A 26,787-nucleotide genomic window follows, 5' to 3' on the forward strand; every position below is an offset into this window, starting at 1 on the left:
CACCTACAGTTGTCACTAAATAAAAACCTTTGTTCAGCGGATTTTGAATTGTGATTCTCCGCCAAAAGTTTGACTTATCATTTTGACAATTTAACAAAAGTATTGAAAGGAAACAGACCCATAAAAAAACCAACAGCCACCGATGAATTTGCATATTATTGTGCAATATACACATCTAGACATTTAGTCACAATATCTTAAGTTACTATCTTGAAAGAGTTCATTTATGCACAAATAAAGTTGTAATTAATAAAAACATCTTTATTCACGTTGCGTTTTGTGAATTTTACCAATTTTAAGTCTGCAAATCACAAAAAATTCAGTTTTGAAAATGTTATGATCTACAGACAAATCAGATACCGAGTGAAACTATCAGCTGTTTTGTTTTTCTCACCTTTTTCGTACATATTAAAATTATTTTATAAATAAAATTGGTTCAGAGTATTGTCCCTACTGTTTTTTGCACTTTATGGGCAAAGAAAGATTCTACTCACCTTCCTAGCTTCTTCTCAAAATGACATGAATCAGAAGTTATTATAATGTGGTGAAATACAAATACAAAATCAAAACAGCGACAAAAAAGAATGAAAGGAGTCCGGCTAGAAAATGAAATCATTTTATTTAACATGACCGTATCAGCAGATCAGCCCACACGTAGCATCAGACTCAAAAGTCACAATCACTCACTTTCAGTATTTACAGATAGGCACATTCACATTTGGCGTCGAAGCCACAGCATGTTAACGCATCGGTCCAAACCCGTGGGGGCAGGTTCGGTCGCTGCCTCCGAGTCCAGCAGGGGGAGGGGAAAGGAAAAATAAAAAAAAAATTTAAAAAATGGGACAGTTAAAAATCAGGGGTTCCTCAACTTCCACAGTAAAAGTTTAAAGACTTGGATTCTCCACTGCCCTTGTTCCTGTGATGAGACGCTGCGGCCGACACCTTAGCACAACCTGCTCTTTAGACAAAATAGAACTTTGAAAAGACACGTTTTGATTTACTTTTCTTCTTTATCTGAGGAAATGCGAGACATCGACCGCGGTCAGATCTCAACATCTGGAGGGTCGTGGTGGAAGCACACATTCGGAGGGTGTACAGATGTCGCTGTGTTTGAATAAAAGTGAATACAAGTTGATTTTAACTTTATGACACTTCCTGAAATTCATTGAACACAATTTTTTTTTTAATTAAACAAACAAAAAAAAATGGCCAAAAAGTAAAAAAGGGGGCATGTATATGAAACACAAAATCAAAGAAATTAATTACGGATTTTTGGACAGTTCAGTTCATGGAAGAAAAAAACTAAGATCAAACATAAAAGCCAATTCTTTAATACAATAAATCCGTTGCCTCGTTGTCCTCGCCACTTATTAACAAAGTGATCACTTCTTAAAACTAAAATCAATCTGTAGTTTTAAAAAGGAGGCGGAGGTGAAAAATCGCACGAAATTACAAAACACGGGGGACAGAGGCGGGAAAAGGAAACGTTCAAACACAGCTGGGAATAACCAGCGTTCCTTCATGTCGCCGCACAGAGAACCTTTACTGTGCGAGAGGGGTTTTCGAATTGAATGACCGTTGAAGGAAATGACACCCATAAATCCCCAAAGGACACAAAGTAATAAAAAGAAATAAATATTCAGTCAAAAAAAAAATCATAAAAAGGTTGTTTTTTTCCATCTAACTCGAATGACTCTGTCCCTCTGTGTGGACTTGTTTCTGAGATATTTACACTTCAAAGCGACCCGAGCTGGGCTTAGTGCGCACAACGATGCTACATGGCACGAATGAAAGGTTCCCCCTACTGTCCTGGAAAGAAACGCAGCACGTCGGTGGGTCGGCCTTTGACCCTGCACCACGTCGAGTCGGGATCAGTCCCGACCCCCGAGCCCACGGGGATCAGTCCCGACCCCCGGCCTCAAATCCTCTTGTGCGACGTTTTTTTCTTCGCCTGAGAGCAGCACTGACGAGAGGAAGAGCGGCGAGCGGGACAATGGAATGAAAGCAGCCCCGGCTAAATGGAGGTGCGTGTCACAGGAGGTCGCCCTGACTGAGGAAGAGGCGCCTAGAGACGCTGTTGGAAAAGTCTGAAATTCCATCTTTCATGCAGCTGGAAGAATGACATGGGAGAAGAAAATGGAGATTTCTTATTTTACCTGGTCTGCGTGCTTCGGCGATATCTCTCTCTGCCCCCGTCTCCCAAATCTAATTGCAACTTATTCTTTCCCACAACTTCACCTCCCGATATTCTTGAGTGAACTCGGGACACAAGAAATCTCTTTGGTTCTTTGACGTCCAGTGAGATTAAGGAGGAGGGGATTGGGATTCTCCATCGCTTTGTGTTCTTGTTTTAGAACTGTCTGGGGATCAATAATACAAGTAGCAGATTACAGGGAGGGATGTTGGGTTTAATAAGTAGCTGTGCAAGTGTTTGTTGCTCCACTAGAGCAAATGTTCGCCGGCTCGACTGGAACCTAACGCCACTTCAACCTGAGTATGAGCCAAACAACCTGGACGGTTGTCAATGTTTGTGACGCTTAAGGTTTTCACATCTGCTGTCGTCACTGGATGGCGGAGAGTTCATCGTTACACCACCGGAGTAAAGTTGTCCCGCGTGACAGAGAATATTTAGTGTTTCAAATTTCATTTTAAAATATACATCTTGAGATATAAAGTGACATTTACACAAGTTTCCAGCGTTCGGGGGAAACATGAATTTGTTGGGAACACTAGTTGATGGGGGGGAAGAGAGAAGATCAAAATGGTTTTGATTCCATTTAGAACTGGTGACTGTATCAAAGATGGAATTTCAATCCTACCAGACCTTCCAACTTCCTTCTGCTCCTCTGGGCGATGCTTCTGGTTTTCACCCCGACTCCTTCCTGTGCCTTTACTGATTCACTTAGAAAAACATAAAATAAATCTGAAGTCACTCTCCACTCTCCTCTTTGAGCGATGGCGTCCTGACAAGAAGCCGACGACCGACAAAAGAGTTGATGGCTTCCTGTCCCTCTGTCGCCTCCTGGTGGCTGCTGATAAACTTTGTTTAAGCATTTGATAAAGATTCTATGTTGTTAAAAGCTTAAACTTCCGCCAGCTGCTTGTCCGACAATTAGAAAACAATCGTGATGATGAAAACACTTTTCACCTGATTTAACTTCCCTCCGACGCTTCTACCAATTCCCGCTGATCCCGACTAGTTCTTTTTTTTTGTCCTCGAGCTTCTTTAACTTCCCACTTCCTTTTTGTGACTCAGTCTGCAGAAGTGCAAAGTTTTGGGCCGCTCGTCATCCTCTACCTGTTTCAGCGTCTCTGTTGCAGACGTCCCTCACCGGGAGGAAACGGCAGTTCGTCGAGGAGGAGGAGCGCACGCTACTCGCTAAGCTCCTCCTCCCCCGCCGGCTGATCTGGCTCGACTAACATTAGTCCAAATTGACTTGCTACTCTCCCCCGGCCACCTCACCCCCGTCCTCTTCCTCCCCGTCCTCTTCCTCCTCCCCCAGACGTTGTTTGTCTGTGTAAATGTCCCTGACCAGGAGGACTCTGGTGAGGAGGCTCTCCAGAATCCGTCGCTCCAGTGGCGTGGAGGTGAAGCACAGCGGGTCGTCGGGGCCGCAGGCCGGATCCGGCTGAACGTAGAAGACGTCCAGACGCTCCCGCAACAACGTCGGGCTGCAGCGGGGAGGAGACGGGACAGTAGGGGAAGAGAAACAAAAAAATAGAGGGAGGGGGAACAGTAAAGGGAGAGGAAGGAAAATAAGGAGAGAAAAATAAAGGAGGGTGAGTGGAGTTAAAAGAAGAGGATGGTAAAAATGAAAGGATTGAGAGGATGAGGGGAAAAGGAGGAAGGAGGCAGAGAATGAAAAGGGAGAGAGAGAGAGAGAGATGTGAATTTATTGTTCTGGATTTGACTGTAAATGGAAGTTTTGATAACACATTGTTTTTTGATCAGTCCTCATCTTTAAATAATCAACACTGTGGTTCAGGATGTGAACAGCAATGAGTTATAATCACAGGACTTAGGAGAGATGTAGAAAACGTTTTATTAGGCAGACAAACATTCTCTAAATCAAACTTTCCGCAGAAAATAACTGCATGTATAATAGTGATATTATAGTGAATATAACAGTGATAACAATGAATATAATAACAAATGAATAAATTGACAGAAAAAATAATCATTGAAGAAAAAATTTAAAACATGCACTGAGTGCAGCTTCTCAAATCTTAAGATCTTATTCGTTTTCCATCTTTGTAAAATGAATATAATAATTTTTTTCTGAGTTCTGGACGGTTGGTCGCTGAAAAATAAACTATTTGTGGAAAACACATTGGGCGAGTGGCATCATCCACCCTTTTGTGTCAGCATTGTCCATGTCAATTGACAGAGAAATAATCTGCAACTATTGCAAAGGTAAAAAAAAATGTCGGCTGAGAATCTTGGGGTTTTGAACTGTTATGCGGACAAAAGGGATATTTAAAGTTTAGTAAAATTATGATGGCGTTTTTTTAAGCTAATTCTAACATTTAATAAAAAGAAATTTGCAGATAAATTGATAATGAAAATAATTATAAGTGGCAGCCCTTTTTTTTTTACCAATATTTGTCATGAAACCGGTTAAATGTTAAACATTAAGACTGATAATAAATTAATTATTAGCTGCAGCTTGTTCAGAAATAAAGAGCAGGGGATTCTGTCTAGAGTAGATTAAAAATAAATTAAATGAAAAGTACAAGTACGTGAGAGGGATTTTAATTTTTCTAACCCCATCATTTACATTACATAAATTATTAAAAGTATTCCGGCGAAGGGGTTAGGCTCCAGAAAGTGTGTTCTACGGAAATAAACTGAAGCAGTGAAGACATTGAACTCACCACTTGGATCTGTAAAGGTCGTACAGGTGGCACTCGTTCTTCTTGACCGGGCAGCGAACACCGGAGCCTCCCGAGTCGGCGTCCGGCTCGTAGTCCTGATCGCCCTCTTCCAGCGTCCGCTTCCTCTTCCTACACTCTGTTTGCACTGAAGAACCAACAACGAATTATTAATATTTTCAGGATTGTGTGTCGGAGACAAGAGAGCAGGACTCAAACTTGACACACTTGAAATCAACTGTTGACGCCTGTCTGATCATCTCGCTCACCGTGGTGATCCTGAGAGATGGAAGGCACGCGGATGCAGACGTTGGTCTCCTTGGTGACAGGATGGACGGTGTCGGGGCCGTAGACGTTGGCGAAGGAGAGGCGCAGGTGCTGCTCCACCGTGCGCAGGCCGAAGTACTTGGTGTTCAGGTAGACGAGCGAGCGCAGCAGGGCGGCGGGACTCTGCTCCCCGAGCTGCCGGCTGCTCCACAGGCTCTGCTCCTCCACTCGACCCCACAGAGAGCCTGGAGACAACAACACGTTCACATCGGCTATTTAACAACAATATGTTTGAGCATCCTTCACAAGTTTGGTTGCGTTTCCGTGTAAAGTTCTTTTATTTACCAACTATCTTACTTGAAAACTTTCCTCATAATTATCTAAAAATAATCTGGTATTTAGATGAAAATTTACTCAGAATAAACCACAAGGGAAATGAGGAAAGTGTTAGTTTCTGTTTTTATTTAATAAACACTTCTTATATTAAGAGTAAAAAAATTTAATTAAAAAATTAGGTGGTAAATGAAAAATTGTTCAATATGAATTAGAATTTATTTAGAAAGTAACTTGCATGCTTAACCTGTAGTTTTTAGCTGCATTAGATATTCCTTAAGTTTTATTTCAAACTGATGTGATTATATACAAATTAAATGTGCAGGAAATTCATGAACATATTCTACATAATTTTCCGCAGACTGGACCTTTAAAATAAAGCAACTAACTGTGGCACATTGAGTATCTACACATCAACAATGAAGATTTTTTTTGCTTATTTCTTTACTTTTGCCTCATTTCTGTTTTCTAACCTTTTTCACTTGGTACATCATTTTACCACTTTTTCTAAAAAAACGTAAACAGGAAGGACATTTTGTGGGAATTTTGAGAGCCATAACAATAACTCTCTACACGGATGAAAGAGAAAACACCCTGTTAGTATTGACGCAGTGTCCTCATACGACATTTTCAGTGCAATCACAGCGAGTCAGGATGTGAACAGCAGAAGAGTTATAATCACTGGACACTGCTCAGGTGACATAGCGGCCCTCGGCCACCAGCTGGCGCTGACGAGCATCCTCGCCACGATGGAAGACTTTCCCTCCAAGATGTCCGTCTGTAGGTCCAGTCAAACTCAAGACCTACGTGTTTACTTGGACTTTTAATTTAATCTTATTTATTTATACAGCTTTTAACTTTGATTTCTTTTTCCTTTAATACCCAATATTTTTACTACTTTACAGGCATTTTGTAACTTTTTCTTTATTTCACATGTATCCTTCTAGCAACTCTTAGCATTTTAACCATCTTTTCCTCATCTCATTTAGTATTTTATCCTTTTTTTTTACCTGCATTCAATGATTTCCTCATTTTGAATCTAAGATGATTTACAATAGAGTTTCCTCGCTTTCTGTTTACATTGTTGTTCTGTAAAAACCCTCATGTTGCATTGTTTGTATGAAAAGTGCTGTTTAAATAAAGTCTGACTTATTGAATCATCTCTGAGTCATGAAAAAAACCTGGAGATTCAATTTCAACTCTGAATTTCAATTTGATAAAGTTTTTTTTGTCATTACAGTATCATCAATTGTCTTTGAGGAGATTTAAAATGTGATAAAACAGTAATTCGTTGCAGGGTGGATGTTCATATGAAGAGTGCGGTCGACTCCACTCACCATCGGGAAGCACACTGGGCTGCCAGTCCTTCAGGACTTTGTTCAGCTCTTCTCCAAACTGCTGGTAGCACAAGTCACTGAACAGATCATCCGTTCGGCCTTTGGCGTGAAGGTGCTGTAAAAAATATATATATATATATATATATGAACAAACAAACATTTAAAAACTACAATAAATTTTAAAAAAGTTCAAATTAATCACGCGGAAAACATCAGAACTTTGAGTGTCCTCATATTTTAAATGATCATCACTGTTTTCAGGATGTGAACAGCAAAGAATTATAATCACAGGACACTAATAAGTTATATTTTACATATTGCATTATTAAAAAATGTTTTCTTTAAAATAGTAGCAAAGCCTGTTACAGCAGGCCTGGAGAAGACAAAGGCCTGCTCTAGGAAAGTGTTTTAAACCACAGTTCTTGATGAAACTAAACATAAACCAATCAAATCTATATATTCCCTTGTTTTCACACAACCAGGTGAGTCAGTCTTACACTTTTCTTTTAGAAAGATCCCAATCCAGAGGAGTTTAGAGAATCCAGAGCTCCTCTCTGCAGCCATGCTGTCGCCGCTCACATGGGAAAGAAAGGGGGAGGGGAGAGGGGGGAGTGTGCACCACTAATGTCTGTCCTACAGGGAATCACTCCCTCTTAACTTAGTTCCTACCTCCACATGGTTGCAGATGGAATTTCAAGTAAAACAATTATTTGAATGTTAATATTTGTTTTTAATATATTACAATTTAAAGTCTCACTGTTATTTTGTGTTTATTATATTAGTTAATATATATATTTGTGTGATAGTTTGGTCAGTGAAACTATACTTTACAAAATTAGTACAGTGGTATTGGCGGGATCACCAGAGATGCCTCGCTTTTTAAAAAAACAACCCTTTTTTCTTTTTCATAATTATATCAAAAGGTATTTTTATGCCACGTTTGCATTTACTTGTTACCAACGGTGAACAGGGTGAGCTTGAACAGATACTGTTTCAAAATACTTTAACATTTTATACTAACAGGAAATTAGATGTGACTCAAAGTATGAAAAACAGCTTCAAAAGATATGAATATTTTGAAATATTTTCAAGATTTCTTTTGATCCGTTTTTTTTATTTTTTACTTTTGAAAATTGAACTGTGGGAGAACAGCGCCCATTAGCACATTAAGAACCTTTTTTCATCATAAGTATGAAGTATGAATTCAGGACAAAGGCACAGACAGCAACTTCATGCCATTGTCATTTTCCTAATGCTTCAAACAAAGCAAAGAAAATGGCCGTCCTCTCCTCTGAGAAAGTTCCTGCCTCAAGTGTGGTGTCCGTCAGTCTCGGCTACCCCTTCCATCAGCCACATGATTGTGTACAAGTCAAACGTCTCAGTCTTAGGCCCTCCGGAGTAAAACGTAGTAGAGTGGATGTAGCGCGAGTCTCTGGCTCGGTACCAACCTGCTGGATCCCCAGACAGAGGTAGAGGATGCTGTCTGGAGAGTACCGCTCCCCGCTGGGCCGGCAGACCTCCCTGACGAACCGTGACAGCGCCGCGTTCAGCTCCTCTGAACTCAGCGACAGCAGGTTACTTTTGGACCGAGCTGCAAGAGACGGGAACGGGTTAGCAAACGCATCGTCCTACTGGCTTTATTATAATCTCATACAGTTACTACTTAAGAGTCGGGCAGTTGACGTTGCATACCTGCTTTGGATCCGTCCTTTACTTTGGTGTCATCTGATTGGTCACACGGGGACAGCGCCCAGCGCTTCCAGGCGTTGATGCCGTAGCGAGCTTTGAGAGGCAGCGACCGCGACCGTCCCTCTGAGGTTCTGCCGGCTGGATGGGAAGAAGGCGACGAGGCTGAGTCGGAACTCTCCTCTACGGCCCGCCGCTTGTTCCCCTGCGACACAAACACAACGGGTTACTACAGAGGGGACAGCACAAACCTGTACAGTGTATGTCGTCACAAGTGTTTATGTGTGCACTGTACATACTTGTCTCCTGGGCTGCGGTCGAGGTGCCGACTCCTCCGACTCTTCTGACTCCTCCTGCTCCTCTGCCAGAACCGGAGGTAGAGAGAATTCCATGTCCTCGTCAAGGCCATCGAGAACCGGAACAGGGTCTGAGGCTGAGACAGGAAACATCTGTTGTGTTATATTCTTATTTTTTCGTGAGGTGAAAATGAAAAAGCCCGGACAGAATATATATATATATATATATATATATATATATATATATATATATTCTGTCCGCTGTATAAGCTGAGCCTTTGAAAGCTTGGTTGATGACCTCACACTCCTCCTCTGGACAGTACGCCACATCTAAAGGCCTCTGATTGGACAGGAGGTCCAGAAATAACTATCGGGAGGAATTTTAATCTCAATTAACTGTACTGATCCATTAAAACCCCGTGCAGTCAGATGATGACACATAATAGCCGCTTCATAACGCAGAATGAATGAGAAGGAAGGACATACATCTACCAAACAACTGTGACAGGATGTCTCATTTCCCCTTAGGATTGACAAAGTCATCCCAACATTTTTGTGGAGCTTGACAACTAATGAAATAGTCCCTTCGTACATGGGAGCGTTTGAATGACAAAATAATCTAAGGAATTATGATTCTATTCAGTCATTTTTGTCATGATGTGAATGATGTCTGTCATGCTTCGTAAACAATGAAAATAAGAGTAAAAATGATAAGTAAAAGAGTAAAAGTTATACTCTTATTTAAATTAATAACGTAAAATATGTTATAGCATGACATTGATAGTCCCTGACAGATTGTCTAGAACTTAATTTGTGTGTTTACCTTGGGGGAAGTCAGCCTCCAGATCCAGGTCTGGCTCATACTTGTCCTCTTCCTCATTCTGCACCTCTTCTTTCTCCTCCTCCTCCTCCTGTTCTCTCAGCTCCTCTTCTTTCTCCTCCTCATTCTTCTCCTCTTCGTTCAGCTCCTCCTCTTTTTGCTCCTCTTTCTTCTCCTCTTCTTTCAGCTCTTCCTTCTTCCCCTCCTCTTTCAGCTCCTCATTCTTCTCCTCCTCATTCTTCCCCTCCTCTTTCAGCTCCTCTTCTTTCTCCTCCTCTTCTTCCATCTCCTCCTCTTTCTGCTCCTCCTCTTTCTGCTCCTCTTCTTTCTCAGAGCTGCTTCCGGAGGACTCCTCGCCTCCTCGTTCACTCTTCACCTTCACCTGCTTCACATCTGAAACACACGAAAGCCACGACCTCCTTCACTGTCTTCAAATGTATTCGACCGGACATTTTGTAAACACGACATTGTTATTAGCTGTTGTGTTTCCTGAATGTTTTAACATCAGAAACAGAATTTTCTTCGCCCCAGTTTTTGCATCTGGGTGGCAGCAAAATATTTAGCGACAGATTATTAGCCTCAGCCAGTAAAACCAAGGCTTTCTGGACGTTAACGTTAAGTAAGAACGGAAAAGTCAGAAACCCTCTCATGAGCGAACCTGGCTTCTGGTCCCCTGCGATCATCTCAGCCATGGAGATCAAGTCGGCCTCCAGGGGGTTGGGGGGCAACTTGTTTCGCAGTTCGTTGATGGCTTGGACGATCTGCTCCGCCCCCTGGAGGGTGGTGGGCAGGAACACAGGCACAGGAACCTGGAACCGGACACAGCGTTTCGTTCAGTAATCAGAAGACTGGGATTTGTAAAAAATTGGAATTGGTAAGATTTGTTTCACACCGTTTAAAAAAAACAACATAACATTAATTAACTCTTGTGTTTGACACTTTGCTCACACACAAGCATTAATATTTATCATACAGGCTATGACTGAGCAACATATAACAAGTTTTTTGCCTTTGAGTGTGGATATTCCAAACGTGACGTAAGGTCTTACCGGTACAGGCAGAGTGACTGGAGTGGGGGTGACCTGGGAATACATATTCATGGGCATGGGGATGAAGACAGGCACAGGTATGGGCACAGGAACATACTCCCTCTTGACACCATCGTCTACATCTGTGGATATGCAGAATCATAAAGTGTGAATTTTTAATTTGTCAACCTCTGCATAACTGTTAAGGTGAAAACTTCCAATATTCTTCTGCATTTGTCAGATGAAACAAATTTGATTGATTTCTTTACACTATAAAAATTATGCATGTGTCAAGACTTAACTAGCATGAGTCTTTAAACAACCGCATCATATGAATTCCCTTTAACCATGTTCTACGTCTCTCTCCACTAGAGTCAAAATACAAAATCATCTTCTATGTGAGACGTGGTGTTTACCTGTCTGTAAAAGTTTGCTCTGCATGTGAGGCTTGCAGTACGTGGCCTTGGTCAGCGTGAGCGGTTTGCAGAGCACCGCCTTGTTCTTGACGTCTCGCATCAAACCTCCGCCGGCGTACGCCAGCGTGCCCTGGTTCACCAGCTGAAACACGGACGAGGAAAAAAAAACAACACACACTGCTAAAGTAAAATCAAAACAAAAAGGATTCGTTACTAAATGTACAATCAAAAGGACTTAATCTGCTCGACGAAAACAGAAAATAAAAATATTTGTGCAGCAAACAATTTTTGGCATCTACACCTTTTCCACATTCTGACTCACCCCATGTTTGGCTCCTTCAAGTCCTGTAAAAGAGGAAAAATAAAATACCATCACTTCTTTGCCTCATGAATAAAATCTGAGTGACACAAAGGCCAAAGGTTCAGACGTGGTGTTGACGTGTACCCATGCTGCTGTTCTCGGGGCCTTTCTGCGTGACCATGATGGGCTCGTTCTGCTGACAGTAGAACTTCAACAGACAATCCTGGTCACAGAAGTGCTTCATCTCCATCCTCCACATCACCGACTCCGTCAGGCTTCCCTGCACCTTACAGCAGTCGCACCGCGCCGCCTAGTGGCCACAACGAGACATGGTCACACAACATAGTCACATTTTTCTTTGACTTTCTCCTCTGGCACAATTAGGCCACGGCGAGTGCGAGCAGACCTTGTAGTACCAGTCGTTGAACTTCTTGGCACACGTCTCGCTGCAGAAGTCCCGAGTCATGCCGCCGAGCTGCCGCGTCACGGCTCTCTTACACAGCTGGCTGCAGTGGTTACAGCTGACACACTTCAGACCCAACCGCTTGATGAAGTCCTGCTTATACAATAGCTTACAGCCTGGAAGAGACGACAGATGGAACAAAAGAGAAAGAAAAGAAACAAACAAAGAGAAGGAAAGACAAAGTGATGAAGGGCAGATGATGAATTCATTTAAAAAAGTGGTGTCACAACAAATATGGCAAACAAAACAGTCACCGTGGGAAAGGCAGTTTCTTCAGGTGTCGCACGGATTAGATTAGATTAGTACCTTCACTGCAGAAAGGCCTCTTGACCCCGGAGAACTTGACGTGTTCGTGTAGCGTCTTCTCCTCCTGGCAGTACTCACAGAACGTCACGATGCAGTGGAGCTTCTTGTAGTCCTCACAACAGTTCTTACTGCAGAACTGGTAGACTTTATCCTGAAGACAAGATGACACATGATAAATAAATATGTATATATATTTGTAAAGTAATGTATTGTAAAGTACAAGGTGCTACTGCAGATAAGTGATATACAGTTGATTTTATTTGACAATTTTATCACGGTCAGCTACTGCCTGACTAATAGTCCTGTCTCATATCAAGGTCTAATCATTTCCATAATAGGTAAGTCTCCTTTTTTTCCCCCCAATTATCTGATTGAAAAAAAAGCCCCATAAAAATGTATAATTGTCCGAGTTGACATATAAAAATTACATTACATTTTGCATGAAAAGCAGATATTCACATTTTTGCTTTAAATAAATGTTCTGTTAAGAGACTAATCCTTTCAGCTCAGCCCGCATCACAATTTTATTGTTTTTAGTACTTAATGCTACCATAAAGTACTATTTTTGGGGGAAAAAAGAAAGACAAAGAAAGACAATAAAGAGAGTGCGAGGTCTCACCTCCCACTCCAGAGTTTCAGGCTTCAAACTAAATGCTCCTCGACAGTAGTTGCATTTCAGCTGGACAGTGTTGTTTGTGGTGGAGAGAGGCGTCTGTCCGTTGGTGGTCGTTTGAAGAGGAGCATTCTAAAAAAATAAATAGCAATCGCATAATTTCACTATAGAGTCCACTAAAAATGTTTTTAAAATGTCCTTTATTGACCAGATACTTTCTACTGTAAAAATGTTCTTTGAATGACGACCCCACCTGGAACTTGGTGACACACTGTGAGCTGCAGAAGTTGAGGATGTTTCCCTCTGGCAGCGTCGCCTGGTACTGCGGTAACGAATTCCTCTTACAGGAGTGACACGACGGCTCTGTATCTGCACACACACAGACGTGAAACGTTAACACTCACACAATATGATTTAGGTTTTTTTCTACTAATAGTAGGCAAATATTTTTCTTAATTGTGAATTTAACGGTTCATAAGTCTCGTTGGTTTGCTGGGAGGAAAACTTATGACCAGAAGTGAACAAACTGGTTGACTGCAGCTTTTCTCTGCTGCCTTGTCAAGCCAGAAATCAATCATTGGAACATACTGTAATTAATTCTGAACATAAACAGAAGGCCACCAAGCACTTATCAGGATGAATGCTCAATATGTTTCCGCTACTCGTAGCCTAACCTTGGCTCATGCTGAACATTTTACAGGACACATGGAACTCTACTTGGAGGCTCGAACATTATGGTCAGGAAACATAATCATGCCATAAAATTCAATGTGAAAGGTCAATTCCCAGATCAAGGGAAGATCGTAGGTCAGATTAAGTTCTCTCTCAAAGTTTGTTCACCGTCTTTCCTGCGTACTCACTGTGGAAAGAGGTGGATGCGATCTTGCCCTTGTTCATGCAGTTGACGGAGCAGTACGAGCACATGGTGCTTGTGCCGTCCGCTCCAAAGCTGTGCAGCACCTCGCCTGTCTTGATCAGCGTTTTGCAAGTGGCGCAGCTTGCGAGTTTACTGTGGGCCTGTGGGTCAGAGTGCAGGGGGACAAAAACAAACATCAAATCAAAACCACAAGCAGGCAAAATAAACCGCAATATTATCTCAGGTCACAAAAACTGCGATCGGCCTAGTTGGTCGAGCAGACCGAGGTACCTGCTTGAAGTCCCTGATGCAGTTGTGGCAGCAGAACCGTTTCTGTTGGCCGTCGACCAGCAGGAAGTGGTTGGCGGACGCTCGGCTGGGCAGGTAGTCGCCACACTGCTCGCAGCAGTTCATGATCAACCCGTTGGCCCGGCGGTAGACGTTGAAGCAGGCGTCGCTGCAGATCTTGTGCGTCACCGTCTTGAAGCTGACCTCGTGCCGGATCTGTAGGCAGAGAGAGAAAAAATAATAATCCAGAAGTGGCACCAAGGGCGTCATTAACTAAACTTCATCACACTTTGTTTCAACTAAGTGGAGATAGTAGGAACAAACTTTTTTGTGGAAAACTAACTGTGAGGCTTCTTTGCTGCTCTAAAGCTTTAAAGTTGTCATAGATGGGACAAATTTATTAACACATACAATATGAGCATACACACAACACCAATTCATCACACAGGCAGACAGGCAGAATATTAAAGCAAAATAATCTTGTAGGAGTCGTCAGGGAAAAGAATTATAAATAAATAAATAAATAAATAAATACATATATACATACATACATATATATACATAGGTGTTGCTATATATAGGTGTTGCTTTTATATGCTAATGAAAATCAGGGCGATGACATGAATAATGCACATGATCTACATGATGTCACAGCTGCAGATAGTTGTGGTTGCTAGGTGACAGTAGCTCTGGTTAGCTATGAAATAATGAGTAAGAAAATAATTCTAAAAAACCTGTCTTGCTTGTTAGTTCATTTATATTCGATGCTTTGAACACTTGACAGGGCTGCGAGCGTCTCTCACGTCGCGTACAAAATTAATTCAACACTACCGCCGACCACAATCCTTGATCGACTGTTGTAGCGAGTGGTGGCCATGGCGACTGAAGCTGAAGGCCGACTAAGAAGCCCATCATGAAATGGAGGGATACAGAAAACAAAAATAGCCAAGAAAAGGACAGAAGGGAGTGAAAGAGAGAGACACAGTGAAGCAAGATAGACAAGGAACAAGTACAGATAAATATTGAATGAAAAGTGACCTGGTGGAGGAGGAAGACAATAAAACAGAGAACGAAAGAAAGGGAAAGAGAAACGGACGGTTTGTTTAAAACAAACTCCCGGGCCGGCAATGTAAATAAAGAAGAGGAGGTGAAGGCCAACAGGACTAAAGCTCCCTCTGCTGCACACTGAGGGAATCAGGCTATTAGACATCTTTAAATTATTAATTTTGAATATTTCTGTCCAGACGATTGTTTCAGCTCTGGTCAAAAGTAAACTTCCTCCCATACGAACACACTTGAAAACACCTATCACCTGATCATTCAGGTGCAGATCCGTCTAGTTTGGTTGCTTAGTTGTAGAATCTACTTTAAACGAAGAGCAGGGGATTTTCTTTACATTTCACAACACATAGTGTTGCTGACAGTAAGAGTGAGCGACGCTTCGCATTCATCGCTGGCAGACGAGTTGTGACTGATAAAAAAACAACAACCAGGAAGCGAATGGGTGTGACTGCGTTATCATTTCCAAAATCTTTGTTTCTGCCCGTCAAGACTAAAACATAACCCTGGAGTTTTCAAAACTAAAGGCTCCATTTTAAGGGGGATCGAAAAGTAGTGTGGATGTCAGACGTTAAAGAAACACATGTGCAGATGTAGCCCAATATACTTCCCCTCTTACTCAGTGTATTTTTTTGCCCATTGCTACTCAATTATTCATTTAATTGTCAGGTAAAGCGAAGCGTGTGCGTTGCGAGCACAGTGTTTGTGGAGTGCGTCAGACTGACTGACCTCTGTGAGCTTCCCGCACACAGTGCATTTGGTCTTGAGGCCCGACTTGGGCGGGTTCTGCTTGTTCTCGTACGCGCCGAGGCAGCCCGTGCTGCAGAACTCCTGGAAAGCCTCGCTGGAGTCCACCTGGGCCACGATGGTGCCCTTCATGTTCGTGATGTCCCTGGAAAAAAACGACACAAACGCAGAGTCCAGATAGATCAGCATCGAGAGAAGATGTACATCGGTCAACCACAGGATTTGTTTTATGGTTCCCCTCACAGCTCATATAAACAATCCCAAATCTCAAACCCATTAAATGTGCCTCCAGACTCACTTTTTGCACATGGTGCAGCCCTTCTTGGGGGCGGGTTTGTGTGAGAAGGCGGAGAGGCAGGTGGTGGAGCAGAACAGGTGTGTGGAGCCTTTGCGCTGGTAGGCCGTCTGGCCTTTCTTCAGAGGCTTTTTACAGTTGGCGCAGGTCACCTGGCACGAAACAAACACGAACGCAGGAGGGTTTTTTACAACGGCAATGACTAATCTACTGTGTGACCTTAACGCTATTGGCTGCCTGTAGAAGTTACAGTACATCCTCCTGAACCAGGCCTGCAGGGACATGCACATCTTGGTCATGTGAAACTTGTATCCAAAGAGATAAGAAATATTCTATTGCGCAAACTGCCCCTTTCAAAAATAGTATAACTGAGGGTAATGAATTCACAGATTACGTGTTAAGTCCCACGTGTCTCTCGTGACGAGAGTGTGTCACCTTGACTGTCCTGGGCTGTGGCTGGGAGCTGGAGGATGAGTTAGATGAGGAAGACTGGCCCGGAGGTTTGGGCAGCGAGGTGGCAGGTGACGGGGAGTCCACCCCCGTCTGTTTTTGGTTGCGGGGGACAGACGCTGACTGGGAGATCCACGAATCTGGAGGGAGGCAGGAAGAGAAACTAAATTAATGTCTGTCTCCATTCCCACATATGTCAAATGTAGGGGGGAAAAAGAGACTCTGATGCATCTCCAGAAGCCAGTTTGTGTAAAGAGCCAACAGCGCCATCTGGAGCACGTCCAGAAACAAGTCTCAATGACCCACTTTTTAACAATTCTCAGACATTTAAGTCTTTGAGGGCTCAGTACTCGCCCGTAAAGTGAAATAGGTTTTTGAGGCAATTACCCACAATTCAGTGTGTTCGAATGTAAAAAAACCAAAAACAAACAACAAAAAACGATTGTGACTGGCAGGAACAGGTTTACAGTGTCTCTTGTCTCATTGAGGCAATGATTTCACAAGATGCTGATCCTGTTGTCCTCGAGCACTGAACCCCTTGACACTCGAACGTTTCTGCTTCACACACACACACACACACACACACACACAGGCCACGTTGGAAGTCAGGGTTCGATTAATTGGAGAAACTTGTTACTCTAATTAACTTTGCATGCAACTGGTCAGTAGTCTGATTTCTCGCTGACCCCTCTCTGTAGATATTCTTTAAATGGTGTAGTTTTATTTACAGCCAAAGGTACAGCAAAGGTGAGAGAAAATCCTCTTTTTTTAAAATGATACTTAAATGTGCAACTGAACTTTACCAACATCCTGTAGCTGTAGATAAAATATCTGCTCAGGTTAAACCTGTACAAGTGTCTGATTTAATTAAAGTTAAAATTTGATGGTGATACACTTCCTGAGCTCAGCGGACCTCTTCCTGGAGCCGCCTCTTGATGAACGTCCGCACAGGTTGAACTGTTTGTGTCGGGTGGTGTTGAGCGCAGCCTTTGTTGTCCAGAGCTGCGGACGGGCAGCTGCTCTGGACAACTTGTTGACAGCCGGCAAACAAACGCTGTGTGGTGCATTACTGCCACCAAGTGAACTGGAGGGTGAATTGGGAAATGGCACATGCGCTGAATTGCCAGAACAATGGGACGTGGACAGGGAGAGGTCGCCCAAGCCTTTGAGTGTACACACCTGGCCCGGGCGTGTGATTTCAGGTACAAGTGAGATGATGAGAATAAATCATCAAGTAAAAGCCGGCTGAAGTAACTGATGTGACAGAAGAGCAGAAGTGATTTTATCCTCTGATGTGACGAGCGCAAGGTCATAAGTCCAGTGTGTATTAGGCCACACTCTACTCTGATGTATAGATGTGGAGATGCGTTGTGCTGCGGACAAAAGATGAGCCAGGTTATTACTTTTCTATTTTTTCAGGATGCTAACACGTTTGAATGAACAAAGGGGTCTGCCTTTTTTCACACCATCTGCAAAGTCTGAACACCTGAACCCTTGAGCCAAAATAATGAAGGCTGCTTCCTTGTTTAAACAATGTTTCAGTCACATTCATTTAATGATTGTCTCAGGATTTTAAGGCCAAAGATTAACGGATATATATCATTACATTACAGGTACAGGATTTAGAGGGAATTGTGGGTAGCTGGTCCGTTTCTGGTGCCCAGCATTGTGGGTGCAGGTTTTTCAAAACCCGGACCTGTGCAGGACTCGGGCCCTCAAGATGGTATAATTAAGAACTGAGCTAAACAACAATCTCACGTGACATAGTTTTGAAACAGAGCACCTACGGGTTTCATAGGAACACAATCAGGAGAGGAAGAGTGAGAGCTGAAGGTAGTATCAGTTTCAGATGAAGCAACATGCAGGTTATTTAAAAACAGAACCCAAAAATATATAAACGTATGAAAGTCAGGAACATGTGGCCAGCTACCACTCGAATGATACGGTGCATCTGATTTTTGTTCAAAGTTCTGCGAGCCTCGATAATAAATGCATCACCTGCTCTGTTGTGTGTCCCCGTGTCTCCATTCTGCACCAGCTGGCCCAGGGGGCCCGAGCCCCGCCCAGGGTTGAAGGAGGCCGTCGGGCGACCAGATGGGGTGTCGGGATTCAGGCTGAACGTGCTGCTGATCTGCAGGCCGTTCTCCTCCGCCTGGCCCTCACCTGCCTGGACGCACAAGAGGTGTTGAGGTCAGGTTGTGTTTTAGGCCTTAGTGGCAAAACATTATAGGGCACAAGGTGACAAGGGAATCAAAGACGAGTGTCGAACTAAAGGAGCCGTCAGTGAATCTTGGATAAATAAATACTGGCATAAAATAACAGCAGCATTACTAAGATATTGTTGTTCAATTTGCCAAGAATAAATCTGCGATGCCAAAGACAAGACATCAGAAGTACACTCTGTTTGAAATTAGAAACTTTGTCCGCTGTTGATCCTCACCTCCGCGACGGCCGCCTCTCCTCTTCCCTGCAGCGATGTCACCGAGGTGATCATCAGGGTCATGTCCTGGACGTCCGCCGGATGCGGCGGCGTGTTGGCCGCGGAGACAACGGAGCCTTCCTCCTGGCCACCGGAGCCCAGCGTGGTGACGCTGGCGATGCGGATCTCCGAGTCCGGCTCAGTGCTGCTGAGCGCGCCCGGCGAGTGCGACACGGAGGAGGCTCCGGGGGGCGACCGCGAGGCGCAGGAAGCGTCTTTCTGTTCAGAGTCCTCCTCGTCGTCGATGACGATCGGCTCTGCCGCCGTGGCTGGAGGCTTTGGAGGCGTCTCCACCGTGGACGCGCTGGAAGACGCAGGAGGACTGGGGGTCTTGGAAGGCGTCGCCGCAGCGGACATGTCTACAGCCGCCTCGGTGTCAGTCGGCTCGAGGCCGTCTGCGCTGGGCATGTCGTGGGAGAGGGTTGTGGTAGAAGGCTGGGGAGCCTCCTCCTCCTCCTCCTCCTCCTCCACCAGCACCACATCATCGTCATTGTCCTCTGTGTCGCCCTCCTTTGTGGTTTCATCTTCTGTTACCATGGAAACCTCCTCCCCAGCCTCCTCCGAGGGAGGCGTGGTTTGCTGCTGGGGTGAAGAGGGAGTGGCATCCATGGGCTCCACCTGCTCCCCTGCCTCTTCTGCCACGGCAGGGTTTGGTTCTGACTCCCCATCCATCGCTAAGGCAACCACCTGGCGACAGAAAAAAACAATAGGCGACAATTAGTTGGAGCCGCCACCGGTGATTGGTTTTTATGATGTCTAACAGCTAGACAGGTGGCTCAGGTATCCCCAGAGACCCCCCCCCCCACACACACCACCACCCCCACACACAGCCTCCACCAGCCTGATTGAAAGTAACTGCCGTTGTTATAGCGACCAGCTTCTCTATGTCCATCATCACTGGCTGATTTTCTTGACCATGTTTTAAAGGTCAGTTCACCGAAAATCTTACCTCTAGATGAAGAAGTTGTGCAAATGGTTTGGATTCCATTTGCCTGGTGGTTTCAGATATTTCTCAAGATGAACGACCTTTTTAAAACATCCGTCTATTTTCTAAGCAAAGCACATCTCAGATATGAGCCTTTGATTACAGAACACCCCAAAAAAGGACAGTGCCACATAAGAAAAAAAACAAAAAAACAACAGAAGTAAGAGAAAGGGGCGACACAAGGATCCATCAGATGTGAGCCGCTCCAGAAAGAGCCAGACCAGAAGAACGTTTTAGGCCTCTAAGTTTTCCTGTGTATTTGATTAAGAGGCTTCAAACATTGTACTTTTTGTCTGTCATTCGATTGATCAACTAATCACTTCCATTCGGATCTTCATTAGAGATTCATCTGCCACGTATAATCTTTAAAACATGCCCCGTTATAAATCACCACAGAGCTACCGAGATTTAATTCCATTTGCCATTTTTGATTGACAGATGACTTAATACGATTAATTAACATTTTTCTTCTTCTTCTTTTCTATTGATCGACTAATCACTGCCGCTCCAGTACTGGTGGACGGCTTTGAGCTCCAGAGTCGAGCCCTTTTCTCTGGTTGCAATTACCCCAGGAAAACACCATGAAAGTGGGGGAGCTAAGGCTCAGCAGATGCAACAGCATAGGCGATGTCTCCATGGCTGTCGCCCAAGAACTGGTACGTGCCTGCCCAGCAACGGGAGCAACATTGCTCCTCCTCCTCCTCCTCCTCCTCCTGACATCTCTTCCTCTCATCCTCCTCTTCCTCCCTCTCTCTCCATCACTGTTCTGTGCACCTGCTCACCCAACAAGCCGCCACTCTACTTCTCCTCTTACCTGCTTCTCTCTCTCGTTGTCCATGGCAACCAGTGAAGCTACACCTTAGTTGCCGTGGAGACGGTAAGGCCCACTACTACTACCACAGGGACTTCAATGTGCGTTACATCTGGGTGCCCGATGACTTAGCAACACAGTATTTAAATGATGTATTAAAGACCCAATGTGATGAAGAATTAATAAACGCCTGGTTCAGTCGTTTGTGCTCATGCTCACTGTCATGGTTACTGCTTCTGGGTTCCCCAAATTTTTATTTCAGACTGTTTAAAGACCTTTTTAATACCATTTTATTAGTAAACTCGTTAGTGTTACCAAATGTGGGCTTCTGCGTTGTATTTCTATAAATCAAAAACATACAAACAGAAGAAATATAGTAAAAATACTATGGGCTGATTTCGTGCCATTCGGGATCAAATATTATTTTGAGCACTTTTGGGGATGTCTGCACTTTCTACGTCTGTCAAAAATGTTACACAGCAGTGACGGTAAGCCACACATCACATTACTGCTGACAGCTGCAGGTCGCACGCACGCACACACACACACACACACACACACACACACACACACACACACACACACACACACACACACACACACACACACACACACACACACACACACACACACACACACACACACACACACACACACACACACACACACACACACACACACACACACACTCCTGTGCAGATACGGATCTCTGAGCTCAGAACAGGAAGAGTCTGAGAGCACCTGAACGCAGCCTTCAGAGCTAAAGTCTGCACCACAGAGGAATCCAGGGGTTCTGCCTCGACTAACATAATGGCGGCCATTTTGGCCCCAGCACTGTGGGGTGCAGGCGATAAAAGCCACATCCTGTGGCGGCACCTGGAGAGGGAACAGGTCGGCCTTTGACTGAACGGGCGCAGGGTTCGTTTGTTTTTCCTCTAAGTTTTTACAACTTTCACTTTCCCCCCACATGTTGTGACAATGTGACGTCACCCATTGGTTTGTGAACTGCTGTTTTGAAGCCTTGAGCGTTTTGACGAGCGCCATCTTGCTTTATTGCAACCAGACGTAGAACCCACCTACCTTACACAACCCTGCACAGACCGGTTGGACAGTACCAGCTGTCAATCAAGTTGTATCAATGCTCCAATGTATAGGGTGCATTCTTGTCTGTTTTACAACAATGTACAACATCTTGAACATCCTGCCGTATTGAAAGAGGCTTGAAACTAGCGATTGAACCATAAACTTCTCAGGGAAAATGTTTACTGACGTTATGAATCATGTGAGAAGTCGAGTCATTCGCTCGTACACTTCTATAGACACTGGTAATTGCAGAGAATACAGGCTTCAGTAAAGAGATTGGTAACAGCTGTTAAAATGTTAACGTTGGCCAAGTATGTAATAGCAAGAAAGTACATATAGCCTCTTTCAGCCCAATGCCTGACTCCCAGTCAGTCCCAGTCAGGTGAGCCTCACCTCCCCACAGGGCTCAGTGAAACATCACATGGTTACAAACTGGGACACCACGTCTCTTTTTTTTATGACCAGAGATCATTTCTCACAACAAGTATCTTGAGATGTAAAGTCTCACAGCCGCCTACATTCAAGTACGAGTGAAATCTGCAGTACTCACCCGTCCGTATTCTCCAGAATGTAGAAGTATTTCATTGCTTTTTTTTACGTTAATCCCTTTGACGACAATAATTAAGTCGTGTTAATCCATCTGCGACAAGCAAACAATACAACTTCATTCAGGAAACGTAAATGGCGAACAAAACGGTTGGTCGACCAAAGCAAGCTAGCCATACCATAGGCTAACATCAACTTAATTCACAATCTCAACTTTCCCCAAAGTTTATTTTCGTTTGGCTGGTCCTCAGCCAACCAGAGTACGGAGAGAAATCAAGGCCAAAAGTAAACATCAGTCGTCGACACATTAAGAGACATGCTCGCGGGTGGCGCTGCGACTTGCGGTTTTGGCCAAGTGGTTAGTGCGCCTGTGTCCCATACCCGAGTTCGCGGCAGTCAAATCACAACAACAACAACACCAACAACAACAACAAAGAGAGAAACAAGCTTTTTACAAAATCGCTTACTGCACCTTTAATGTATCTAAAAATGACCCCCAAAAAATGAGGCCACAATTTTTGGATCTCAATTGTCATCGTAACACAAACAGACTTACAAGAATGTTGCCTGAATAAAAACATTGGTTAAATAAAAAAAAAATTATATTTAATTATGATCAACACCACGTCTGCCGACAACAACAACAACAATGCAAAACATTGAACACCGATAGGAAAAAGGCTCAGAGGCAAATATGGACGTTCCATGTGATGCACCAGAAATCATACACACAACATTTAACTTCTTACCGGGTCAATATCACCATGGTAACTCATACTGGACGGCTAACCTGCTCCGGAGCAGGCTACGTTTTGGGATACATGATCAAAGGAAGTCACATGTCCGACTAATGACTAGTCATCATTCTACAGGATCCCGTCAGGGACAAAAAGAGTTTGCAGACAGTTTGTGACAGGTAATAAAAGCGCAGCAGATATTTATAGATGAGTGGAATGTCACTGTTCCAGACTGTCCACTCTGGTTTTTAAAACAGAAGGAGAGTTTATCACACTAAATAAATACATACTCATTAATATTAAAACTTCATCTGAATTTCAATAAAGTTTATTTGATTCCAGACAGAATCTCTGACAGTTTTGTACTTTCATATTCTGTCACTGCAGCTCGGAACAACACGAGGAGACTGTGACGATAAATAGTCACAAAAAATAAATAATAAAACGATATTTTACGTGTGCCGCTTAAACGCTTTTCTTATCATATTAAAAAGACTTTATTTATGGTTCTGACTCTTCCACATGAACGCGCTCGTAATCCGTAATCTGAGACAGTTGATATCCAGCTTTCGTAGTACAGGTTTATCCAGGGAGGTCGATGTTAGGTTAAGTCAAACCAGATAACGAAAACATATGTTGACCTTCGCTTCTTATGTATAGTAAAGGCCCCTGGACAATACAATCAGTATAACATACTGTATAATTATTGTATATACAGTCCATTCACTGATACCGCCAAAAGCTATATTACTACTGAGAAAAAACAAAACCCAAAGAAATTCAGTTTATCATCATGGAAAATAAGGAAAAGCATAAAATTCAGACATTTGGATGATTTTTGGCCCTTTTTTCTGTTGAAGTAAAAACAAATTCTGTCATATCTGGATGTTTTTCTTAGACGTTAAATGGAAAGGACATGTCAGTTTTTGTTTTAAAGATAAACCGTTTACAACTCCACTGCCCCAAGCTAGTGCAAAGTCAGTCAGGAGGTCGTAACCCAACGCTGCGCACAGAACAGTTACATGCCTTCTGACTGTAAACATGTTGTAAAACACCGACTGCTGGAAGAGGAAGGGCTGCTCACACAGGGGTCACGTGACAGGAAGCAATAACCAAAACAGCGTGACATTCAAGATCAATAAGGTGTTCTGAATGATTGGATTTCGAACCACTCTCCAAATGCAGGTCCAAGGGGACAGTGTGTGTGTAATCAAACTCAAAAAACTTTTATTCTAGAAGATATAACACAATCACATGTGTCAGGGTTACAACACGTCTGCCTGTGACTGTGTAGTCAACCAAGGACCTTTCTCCATGTGCAACACCTTCCCCAAAAGAGCTGAGGTGCTAATAAACAATTTTAAATAATGCATCCTAGTTTTTTTGGCCCGATATACTGTGTAAAGCAACTGTGTGCGTTTCTGCTTTGGGGGAAGGAGGAAGAACAACAGCAGCAGCAGCAGCAGCAGCCTGGTCTAGACTCGGTTCAGACTGCAATGCAGAGCGATGAGCCAAAGCTGCGTTCACGTGGGGACGAGAGGAGGAAGGCGGAGGATCCAGCATTAATGAGCTCTGACATGCAACCTGGCTCCCAACCTCCACACCAGGTAGACGGGAGAGGTGGGGCTGACGTGGGGGGGGGGGGGGGGGGGGGGGGGGGGGGGGGGGGGGGGGGGGGTGCTGTTGCCTCCATGCAACAAAACACTCAACACACACAAGTGCCAGGCCCGGCCACGCCACCATCACCTTTTCACATAGGTGCTCCTCCTCTCCTCTCCAACAGCACCACCATCAGCTGGGCAGGAAGTCGACATCATACCACGTGCAGCTGTTTTGCGCCAGATGCGCAAACCCCACAACAGACTTAATGTCATATTCATAAATCAAACGGCCGTAGAATATTACATAATGAGGGTTATGTCACTGAAAAGAGACAAGTGGTGATGCGTAATGCGTAATGCGCAGCCAACACCAGGGAAGCGCAACACCCCCCCCCCCCCCCCATGATGATGATGATGATGATGGGCTAACACATACAGCCGGTTACCTGGCAGCTAGACGTTATAACTAAAGACCGACTATTGAGCATCAGCACACGCGGACGGCCTGTACCAGAGGGGGGAGGCTGGTGCCCCCCCCCCCGCCCCCCCATGGCCGTGCCCTTGATTATTAACACCGACTATAGGAGCTCAGCTTCCACGACGAGGACCGACCACCACCACCACCACAGCGCCAGATCCGGTCCAGGCAGCCGGTTCACCGCGGCCTCACCCCCCCCCCCCCCCCCCCCCCCGATCCAGAGCTTCTCCCTCGGCAGCGACATTCACCAAAAACTTGCGGGTCCCAGAAAAAAATAAAAAAAACTTTAATAAAGGGACAGCGAACAGAAACCAGCCTCTGTACCTGAGCTGCGCAAGTCTTCCATAAAGAACCCGGGTAAATTAAGGGGGGGGGGGGGGGGGGGGTTGAGGTTGGCTTCCCCCAAGTTATGATCCAGAAGAAACGTGGTTCAAGGGCTGTTCCGTTCCGCTCCCGTCCCCGTTCCGTCCCCGCCACCCTGCCCCTTCCTGGCGCAAACAGCGATTGGACCAGCGGCGGGTCGGGGGAGGAGAGCAGACACAGACTGCGCCATTGTTGGAACAGCAGCGGCAACAAAATTAAATAACAAAATGATCACAACTTATTCGCATCAAATGGATTGAAAATAGACCGGAAACACACCGACACACTCACTCACAATCCCTGACGACTGGCAACGTGGGGCTCTCCCCCCCCCCAGGTTATTTCTTCTGCCCGGTGCCCCCCCCCCACAGCAGCACCTGAATCCGAATAAAAACAAAAGCCCCGGTTCTTAGATACCTGTGACGCCGGGGTTTTAATTGGAGAGTTATCCCTCCGTCCACCTTGGCGGCGCAATCAGTGGCGGGTACACCCTGCCGCCGCTAGGGGCGCCGCGCCCCCCCACCGGCGCAACGTATCACATGAACGGAGGAGCCACATTCGTGTCATGCGGTGGTAAACAACGGGGCTCGAACGGGAGCAGCGGGGGGGGGGGTTACGTGAGGTCTCCCGGGAGTCAGCGTGACCCCCAAAAGCCCCTGGTATTACCCCAACATTCAACCATACACCCCCCCACCCACCCTCACCTCCCCTCCTCCCCCAGCGGAAAGCAGCACAGCGTCCGCCATTAGGGATCCGACTGAACAACACTGGAGACCGGAGGCGGCGGCGGCGGCAGCAACATGCCCCGGTACCGACTGCTTGTTGGTGCCTGAACGTGTCTCCCCTCGCCCCGGCGTGACCCCCGGGGTGGGGGTGGTGGTGGGAGTCGCTGGGCATCCGCCTCGCGCGAGTTGCGCCCCCTCCCCCCAAACTTTGACGGAATTGGGCGTAAAAGTGAAACACGTTGAACAGAAACGAACGGCGGCGAAACGTCTCTTACCGGAGGAGCTCGGGACGGTGCAGCGCCACTTTTGTGCCTTGACATTAATCCCGGGGAGCGCGTGCGCACAACGGAGAACTTTCCACTTTCCGTCCGAAGATCGTCCGCGAGGAGGATGAGTCACTCCGCACCCGGTGCAAGAAACGCCGGGTGCGGATATAATGAAATGCTCTGATAATAATTTATCAGATTTTGAATGCGCTAGACGTTTTACAGGTACATATGAAACGGAAGGGTTCACCGGGTTTTCTTGCAAGAAAAAACATCCGTT

At 44.7% G+C, this 26,787-nt stretch overlaps 1 protein-coding gene across 1 annotated transcript; it reads right to left on the minus strand.

Moving 5' to 3' along the window:
• Positions 1 to 600: 600 nt before the first annotated feature.
• On the minus strand, positions 601 to 26,787 carry zmym2 (zinc finger, MYM-type 2). Its single transcript, XM_047337023.1, has 26 exons — positions 26,517 to 26,787; positions 18,874 to 19,599; positions 18,432 to 18,600; positions 16,419 to 16,573; positions 15,987 to 16,135; positions 15,671 to 15,833; positions 13,886 to 14,098; positions 13,599 to 13,755; positions 12,992 to 13,107; positions 12,745 to 12,870; positions 12,126 to 12,276; positions 11,763 to 11,935; positions 11,501 to 11,666; positions 11,378 to 11,400; positions 11,056 to 11,197; positions 10,661 to 10,782; positions 10,270 to 10,420; positions 9,898 to 10,004; positions 9,615 to 9,657; positions 8,795 to 8,928; positions 8,502 to 8,700; positions 8,258 to 8,400; positions 6,810 to 6,924; positions 5,142 to 5,384; positions 4,876 to 5,020; positions 601 to 3,672 (listed from the first exon to the last, which is right to left on the minus strand). Exons 1-26 carry the CDS (start codon positions 26,559 to 26,561, stop codon positions 3,441 to 3,443), a joined length of 4,308 nt encoding a protein of 1,435 aa, XP_047192979.1. The 5' UTR covers positions 26,562 to 26,787; the 3' UTR covers positions 601 to 3,440.

This window comes from Scophthalmus maximus, chromosome 14 (assembly GCF_022379125.1).
Source record: "Scophthalmus maximus strain ysfricsl-2021 chromosome 14, ASM2237912v1, whole genome shotgun sequence".
In the NCBI taxonomy this organism is placed as follows: domain Eukaryota; kingdom Metazoa; phylum Chordata; class Actinopteri; order Pleuronectiformes; family Scophthalmidae; genus Scophthalmus; species Scophthalmus maximus.

Bases quoted from the DNA above. Each gene is read 5' to 3' on its own strand.
- zmym2 (XM_047337023.1), bottom strand. From the start codon at position 26,561: ATGTCAAGGCACAAAAGTGGCGCTGCACCGTCCCGAGCTCCTCCG. The intron at 18,601-18,873 runs GTGAGGATCAAC...TTGTGCGTCCAG, and splicing joins GAGAGGCGGCCGTCGCGGAG to GCAGGTGAGGGCCAGGCGGA. The intron at 11,667-11,762 runs GTCTGCTCGCAC...TGTGGCCACTAG, and splicing joins TCAACGACTGGTACTACAAG to GCGGCGCGGTGCGACTGCTG.